General features: G+C 54.9%; 1 protein-coding gene across 1 annotated transcript; it reads left to right on the top strand.

The window, feature by feature from the left end:
* Positions 1-249: 249 nt before the first annotated feature.
* Positions 250-7,696, top strand: LOC113961341 (zinc finger protein 501-like). The gene is made up of 5 exons (XM_027671622.1): positions 250-373; positions 2,194-2,272; positions 2,461-2,955; positions 3,124-3,363; positions 6,793-7,696. Exons 2-5 carry the CDS (start codon positions 2,221-2,223, stop codon positions 7,572-7,574), a joined length of 1,569 nt encoding a protein of 522 aa, XP_027527423.1. The 5' UTR covers positions 250-373; positions 2,194-2,220; the 3' UTR covers positions 7,575-7,696.
* The last annotated feature ends 647 nt before the right edge of the window (positions 7,697-8,343 follow it).

Below are 8,343 nucleotides of genomic sequence, written 5' to 3'. Positions count from 1 at the left end.
CTATCCACAGGGTGATAGAGATGTCTGTCCATATATATCTGCAAGGTTAGTCTGTAAATGTGTGGTGTTAGAAAAGCAGGCTACGTTCTGGGATGGTTGTAGAAGGAGACGAAAGCCCAGAGGCCAGTGCAAGCAGGCAGCCCTGAGCTTGCACATCATGTCCCCTCCCTGCAGGTTCCTGTCCTTGAGCCCAGGCCCTGAGGTGAGGCTGAGAAGTGGCGCGGAGGTGAGCCCAGAGCTGTCCCTGAGTTGAGCCTGAGAATAAGTGCAAGGCAGAGGTGCTGCAGAGGAAGGAGACCCCCGTGGTGGGGAAGGGAAGAAGCTGTGAGTGCCCAGCCCTGAGAAGGTGCTGTCTCCATCCTCTGTGTGCCAGGTGAGCTGGGGCTTTGCTGCAGAGCTGCGGGCGCTGATTTGAGCGGCTCCAAGTGCTGAGATGGTGGGCACCCAGGAACACAAACTGTGCCTGGCCACGGAACCTGCAAGGAAGAGCAGAGACAGCCGTGGCAGTGTGGGGGGCCAGGTTGTCCCTGTGCCTTCCCCTGCAGGCCCTGGCTGTCCCTGCTGGGCCCCTGTCCATCCCCATCAGGTCCCTGCCTGTCTTCCCCGGGCTGAGCTCCCCCCAGGAAGTGCCGTGGAGCTGAAGCTGCTGCCATCCCCCCCCTGCAGCTGCTGCCTCAGCCAAGGGAGCAGCAAAGGCAGGGCCAGGAGCAGAGGCAGCAGCACGGGAGCCCGGGGGGGCCGGGAAGCTCTTGTGTGGGGCAGGAAAGAGGCGCTGGGCACGAGACCGGGGCTGTGCTGAGCAGGCCCAGCCCTCACATCCCCCCAGCCAGCGCCGGCTGCCCGGGGGTGTGGGAGGGACCCCCAGCCCGTGTGCCCCACACTCAACTGGCACAGAGCGAGCCAAGGGACAGGGCCATGGGTGAGGGACAGGCAGGACCATTGCAGGGCCACGGTGAGGGCACAGCCTGTGGCAGCAGAGCTGCCCAGGACCGGGGTCAGCCGGGGGTGTTGGTACCAACCAGTGCTGGGGCCGAGCAGAGCACGAGGCCTCGAGCAGAGCACGAGGCCTCTTGCAGAGCCCTGGACCAACCTCCCACTTGCCAGCCCTGCCCTGGTGGGGTGTCAGTCTCCCCTCTGTGCAGTACAGTCCCCTCAAAATATTCAGGGGGGCCTTGTGTGTATTCCTGGTTGCTGATTGATGCTGGGGACCTGAGGGCCCCTCTGCAATCCCATCTATGGGGCACAGTCTCCTCCCCAGAGCTTAACTCGCTGCAGACTTTTGCAGGGAAATCTGTGCTGGCAGCCCGAGTATGTCACGACCCCCACGCTCCCCCCAGGATATTTGGGGTGAGTTCCCCCTTCCTGGCCACCCGCGGGATGGGGGGCGATTCTTCTCCTACTGTTGCTGCTGTGCCCCTGGGGGCTCTTGGGGGTGGGCAGGAGGTGTTTTTTGGGGGTGCCGGGCTGGGTTGGTGACAGAGCCCCGGCGGGGGGATGCGGGTCCCCCCCCATGGTGGGGGTTGGTGTTGCTGGGTCAGGCCCTGCCGGCTCCATTGTCAGCCCGGTGCCGGCGGGGGGGACACAGCGGTTTTGGGGTCCCCCGGGAGTGCCAGGGGTGGGTGTGGAGCCCGGGAGCTGCTGAGTGTGGAGGGCGGAGCGGGGCAATGCTGGAGCTGGGGGACCCCCGGCAGCCTGGAGGGGGGAGCACAGAGAGGGAGGAGCCCGAGGACCCCCGGGAGCCTGAAACGGGGGGCGCAGAGAAGGGGAAGCCTGGACAGGTGAGACCCCTGGGATCCCCGGGGCAACAAAGTGGAGAACCTGGAGAGGGGGAATGTCTGGGAACCTGGAACCCTGAAGGCAAGAGTCAGAGGAGAAAGGACCCTTAGGACCCCCAACACTCCCAGACAAGGGAGACCCTCCAAACCCTTGAGAGGGAAGACAAGAGAGAAGAACTGCTGGGAGTGATGTTTTGGGCTAATCTTCACATTTTGGAATATTTTTTAGCTGAGTCTCAACTTTTTGCAGTTTGGGGGGGCGAGGGTCTTCTTGCTATTTCTGAGGGGGTTTTTTGCCTGAATCTTGGTGTTTTGTAGGTTTTTATGGACACAGGATGCCCGGTGAGTTCTAGAGATGGACTTGGGCAGGAGGAACCCCCAAGCCAACGCACTCAGCCCTTGTTTTCCCCCCCATCAGGATTTGTCCTTCCCGAAGCTTGGGCGGATGGAGGAGGAGGCTGCGAGGAAGAGGAAGATGCCGCGGGCCCCCCAGGCAGGTAAGGAGGAAGTCAGTGGCCCTTTGGGCCGGTGTTGTGCTGGCTCTGGCAGCCGAGCATGGCCCCGGCTGCAGGACAACCCCGCTGCTGCCGCCGTCCTACCGGCGCCGGAGTTGGGGGGATGTCCTTGGCCTTCCCTCTGGGCTGGAGGCAAATCCCCTCCCTGTCCTTCTTGCTTCCTGCCCCAGGCCCCGAGCTGAGGACGGAGAGCCCGGAGGACAAATCCCCCTGTGAGAAGCTGGTGGGAGAGGCCGTTTTGAAGGGCTCCACGGTGCAGGAAGGCAGCGGGGAGGAAAAGGCCCAGAGATCCTCCCGCAGGAGGGGCTCCAAAGCCAGCCCAGGGTGCTCTGAGGAGGAAAGACCCAGCCTGTGCCGGGAAGGTGGCCGGAGCATGAGGGGGAACTGTGACCTGGTGGTCCCTGAGCAGCCTCCCAGCAGGGAGAAGCCCTTCAAGTGCTTGGAATGTGGGAAGAGCTTCAGGAGGAGCACCAAACTCCTCACCCACCAGCATATCCACACTGGGGAACGTCCCTACACATGTGGGGAATGTGGGAAGAGCTTCAGCCAGAGCGCCAACCTGATGCGACACCAGATGATCCACACTGGGGAACGGCCCTACACATGTACGGAATGTGGAAAGAGCTTCCACCAGAGCTCAGCACTCCGCATCCACCAGCACATCCACACTGGGGAATGTCCCTACACGTGTAGGGAATGTGGGAAGAGCTTCAATGACAGGTCCACCCTCCGCAAACACCAACGCATCCACACTGGGGAACGTCCCTACAAGTGCTTGGAATGTCAGAAGAGGTTTAAGACCAGTGCACATCTCCTCATGCATGAGCAGACGGACACGGATGAGAGGCCCTTCCGCTGCACCGACTGCGGGAAGGGCTTTAAGCGGAATTCCACCCTTGTCACCCACTGGTGCATCCACACTGGAGAGAGGCCCTACACATGTGGGGAATGTGGGAAGAGGTTTCAGACCAGGTCAGCTCTCCTCCAGCATGAGCGGACGCACATGGATGAGAGGCCCTTCAGCTGCGCTGACTGCGGGAAGGGCTTCAAGCACAATTCCCACCTTGTCACCTGTCGCGACGAGGGAAGAATGAAACCCTCAATATGAGAATCATCAAACTTCATTTATTGCATATTGACTGCAGCTTAATATACACTCCATAATTGGTTCATACATATTGCAGGAATTGAGCTCATTATTGGTACTTACTTAAGTTGTGATATCACCTCTACTCCCTTCCTTTGTTTACACAGGTGGCTCTTCAGTTGCCTTTGTTTTGCTAATGCCAACCTCCTGTTTACCAGCCAGTTTTAGCACATACAAAGACACTGCTGCTTTCCCATGGCCTTGCTGTCTCAGAGGTTCACACAAGCCAATTCCTTACATTTCCCCGTTTTTTGTTTTGTTTTGATTTGTTTTTATTTGGCATCACAAAAATCTTATTAGCAAAAACCATCGTAAACCTTTCTTAACAAGACTCAAAACCCATTGTGACATTGAACCAAAAATAGACTGTAACCATGCATCAAAGGGGTTTGTTGCTACTGTAATCTGCTTCGAGCGATCTGTTCACTAAAAGGTGTTTGTGAATTTGTGTTCATATATTTACACACACATGCATACACTTTCATTCATTCACATTTACACGGTGGCCACCATCACCCAAACACATTTCACACAAGCATACTTCTGTGTTTCATGTCACTGCGTTCCACAAACCTAAGAAATTATAATAATTCTTTAGTACCTTATAATGCTAGAGTTTCTTAACTAAACAGATAAAACTAATCAGATAGATAAGCTTTCTTTTACCAATGCCTAGTGAGTAATCTAAAAGGTCACACAACACATTATACTTAAATTCTTACCCTCTATAATTATGTGCCTTAAAAATACTAAAAATTTGTGCTCAATAAACTGTGTTCTAATAATATTAAGACAACTGTTAGCTACAACAGCTTCTGGTGGTGTCACAGTCACCTGCAGGAATAACATCAACCTTGTTCCGAAGAACCAGCTTCTTTCCAAGGCCTCATCCATCATGCAGATAGCTAGAGAACACCTGTGTGCAAAAACTTAAGACATGAAAACACTTTTGCAAGTTAACTAAGGGGCTGACACCCTTCTCTTTACCAAATACTTTTGTGGTAATAACAAAATTCTATAACAGTTCCATTTTGTAGCACAGTATGTATAGACTATCCATGTCTTCTAACAATTCTGAAAATGCGTTAGGAATCAACAACCAAATTTTCCCTCTATCATAGTATCTCACAGAATTCGTTTTTATTTTTGCTCTGGACCTTCCCCACTCGAGTTAGCCCCTAAACCCCCAAACTGCAGACTCACAGGTTCTCTCAGCACAGTCCCACTCCATCCCTCCTCCCTAAATGGACTCTGTGGAGGTGGTGGAGTCTACAGGGGAAAAAAGAGCCTTGGGGGAAACTTGCCCCCGTATGGGGATATAGGGCTGGCAATGGCAGAGGAGTTGCAGAGAGCCTTGTCGCTTTAACTTCTGATCTGCCACAGATGTCCGCAAGAGTTTTCTGGCAGTTGTACTTGATTCTCTAAGTCTCTCTGTCTGTTCTCGTAGTTCAATGTCAGACTCGGTGACGCGAGGAGCAGACAGCAGCAGCAGCGCGATGGCGCGGACCCGTTCGCGGCTTTTTCCCCTCCTCCCGTTCCTACCGAAGTTGTCTCCCGCTGGGTTTGGCGGAGGCGGGGCCGCGGCAGCGGGAATTGCTTTCGCGAACGGGCAGGCGGCGGCGGGCCCGGTCGGGCAGGCAGGGCACGGCGGTGCCGGCAGTGCACAGAGGCAGCGCATGGCGGCGGGGGGGACCGTGGCGGCGGCGGGGGGGGCCGTGGCAGCGGCGGGCGGAAATGGCGCGGCTTCTGGCTAAGGCAGCTTGGGGCGACTCCTGGGTCGACGCAAGCACTGGAGCGGTGGGAGGACCGGCTCCATGCGGCAGTACATCGGAGCCGGGCATGGCTCCAGGCGACAACAGGGCAGCAGCTTTAGAAGCAGCGATGGGAAAAACGGCAGCGGGGGCGGCGGAGAGCCCGCCGCGGGGGGAGGCACAGCTGGCAGTGGCCTCCCTGGCGTCCTGCACAGAGCTAAAACTTTTTAGGGCTAAAGATAAACTGCTGCTGGGGCCGCTGGCTGACAATCGGGCAGAAGCCTGCACTTTGAAATTTGTCGGTAGCACAATTGTTGAGATGATGAATAAAAGCTGAAAAACTGACTCGCTCTTTTTGCTTTTAGTTTTGCTGCTCGCTAATGCAGCACTTTGATCTCTTCCCCTAACTGGTCCTTTATAGCATCCCGTATGGACACCTCAAAGGCAGCTTGAGCTGTGGGGATTAATAACCCTTTAAGGGCTTTTTCGTCATAATTAGAATCTCTCTCAGAGAGAATTAAATAGAGGAGCGTTCGCACGCCTCTTCTTTTGAAAGAGCGGACCCCATGCCCCCCTTCAGCTGCTCACCTGACCAGGGTGAAATTCCGCTTGTATTGCGGTTCTGCACGCAGCTTTAAATTCTTGACGCCGGGGGCAATGTCTCGTCTATCGTCTGTTTCTCTCGGCTCTTTCTGTTCGCCCTACGTCCCTCGGAACGGCGAAATCGGAGTCCCTGTTTGTCCAGGCACCTATTAGTTCCTTTCTTAAGTCTATACCCTAAACTCCTCACTTTTCTGAAAAGCACTGGAGTAATAAAAACACCGCTTGTCTTTTCACACCTATAATACATCAGCGCGCTGTTTGCAGCCCTTTAAGACTTCGGCGGTGTCTATCGGCAGGACCCTCTCCTCAGAGGTCATCCCGGGCGTGGAGTTCAACTCTTTCGTTGCCGGAAGCGCGGAGTTTAACTCTTTTGCCGTCCAAAATCCCCGAAAGGAGGTGTTCGGCGGCGGCGAGTTTGAGCTCTTTTTGCTACCGCGGGCGCGGAATTCATCTCTTTCGCCATCCAAAATCCCCGAAAGGAGGCATTCGGCGGCGCCGAGTTGAGCTCTTTTCGTCCAACTCTTTTCGCCGCTTGTGCTGCAGCAAGACCGACCGAAACTACTGCGTCCAACCGTGACTTCGAGAACTCGACTTAGTTCCCGGGGGCTCGACTTAGCCCCTGCCCTGGGATTCCGCTTAATCCCTGGGATCGCAGGGTTAACTTAATCCCTGTGCGGTGCGCCATTTGTTGCGACGAGGGAAGAATGAAACCCTCAATATGAGAATCATCAAACTTCATTTACTGCATATTGACTACAGCTTAATATACACTCCATAATTGGTTCATACATATTGCAGGAAATGAGCTCATTAGTGGTACTTACTTAAGTGGTGATATCACCTCTACTCCCTTCCTTTGTTTACACAGGTGGCTCTTCAGTTGCCTTTGTTTTGCTAATGCCAACCTCCTGTTTACCAGCCAGTTTTGGCATATACAAAGACACTGCTGCTTTCCCATGGCCTTGCTGTCTCAGAGGTTCACACAAGCCAATTCCTTACAGTCACCCACCAGCGCATCCACACTGGAGAGAGGCCCTACAAGTGTGGGCAGTGTGGGAAGGGCTTCAGGAAGAGCTCTGACCTGATCCAACACCAGCATATCCACACTGGGGAACGACCCTACTCATGTGGGGAATGTGGGAAGAGCTTCAGTGACAGCTCCACCCTGATCCAACATCAGCGCATCCACACTGGGGCATGGCCCTACAGGTGTGGGGAATGTGGGAAGAGCTTCAGAAAGACCTCCAACCTCCGCACCCACGAGTGCATCCACACTGGGGAATGGCCCTACTCATGTGGGGAATGTGGGAAGAGCTTCAGGAACAGCTCCAACCTCTGCAGACACCATCGCATCCACACTGGGGAATGGCCCTACAAGTGCTCGGAATGTAGGAAGAGGTTTCAGACAAGCTCAGATCTCCTGAAGCACCAGCAGACACACATGGATGAAAGGCCCTTCCGCTGCACCGACTGCAGGAAGGGCTTCAAGTACAACTCCCACCTCATCGTCCACCAGCTCATCCACACTGGGGAACGGCCCTACAAGTGCTTGGAATGTGGGAAGAGGTTTCAGACCAGCTCAGATCTCCTGAAGCACCAGCGGACGCACACGGATGAGAGGTCCTTCCGCTGCACCGACTGCGTGAAGGGCTTCAACCGGAACTCCCACCTCGTCACCCACCGACGCATCCACACCGGGGAGAGGCCCTACAAGTGTGGGGAGTGTGGAAAGAGCTTCCCCAGGAACTCTGCCTTGACCAGACACCAACGGACCCACCAGTAAGGGCACCCTACGAGTGCCCCGACTGCGAGAAGAGCTTCGGCCGCTGCTTCCACCCCGAATGAAGCCCCTGATGGTGAGGCAACCCCTGGAGTCCAGTGACTGTCAGTCCATCCCTTTCTACCACAAAGGGCCAGTCCCCTTTCCCAGGGGCAGGTTCTTCCTACAGAACCCTTCTTGGGGGGTGTGTGGAGATTCCTACCTTGGCTGGGGACCCTCCAAGGTCAGTCCTGGAGGTTGAGAGCAGAGATCTCCCCACGAGCATTGGTCTGGGGGAGTTCCATCCATCTCTAATTAAGAATTCTTGCTTTTGTGCCAGCTTGAGTAGAATTGCTTCAACAATTGCTTTAGAGTAGAGCACTGTCCTATCTTATCCTGTACTCCTGGTAGTTTTAGTGTTTCTCTTGTGCAGTAAATAATTCTGATGAAGATCTTTTGTCTGATCATTTGGAACCCTAAATAAATTCATTTCTATCAATAGACATGATTTGCCGTCATTAAAACTTAGGGGACAAAAGTGGTTCAGTCACACCTCTCTAATTCCTCTAAACTGAAACTATTGGCATAATCCAAGGCTGAGACTGGATCCAGCAGCCCCCAGCACCCCACAGGAAGTTGGGAGCTCAGGGCGACCACCTCCCTTTCCCAATCTCCCTGTGCACGAAGACTCCCATGGGACCGTCGGACCTGCCAGACCACCCCCCCTTTTTCACCATTCTCCCTGTTCCTCCCACTTTCCCATTGTCCCTTCAATCCCCAATTCCCCCCCCCC

This window comes from Neopelma chrysocephalum, unplaced genomic scaffold, assembly GCF_003984885.1.
Source record: "Neopelma chrysocephalum unplaced genomic scaffold, ASM398488v2 Primary Assembly neopelma1_97114, whole genome shotgun sequence".
Taxonomy (NCBI): Eukaryota; Metazoa; Chordata; class Aves; order Passeriformes; family Pipridae; genus Neopelma; species Neopelma chrysocephalum.
Note: the sequence above shows the minus strand (reverse complement) of the source record. Positions and strands in the feature narration are given on the sequence as shown.

Excerpts from the sequence above, each read along its gene's own strand:
- LOC113961341 (XM_027671622.1), top strand. The coding sequence starts at position 2,221 with ATGGAGGAGGAGGCTGCGAGGAAGAGGAAGATGCCGCGGGCCCCCCAG. Across the intron at positions 2,273-2,460 it reads GCCGCGGGCCCCCCAGGCAG|GCCCCGAGCTGAGGACGGAG; the intron begins GTAAGGAGGAAG and ends TTCCTGCCCCAG. Across the intron at positions 2,956-3,123 it reads CCGCATCCACCAGCACATCC|ACACGGATGAGAGGCCCTTC; the intron begins ACACTGGGGAAT and ends ATGAGCAGACGG.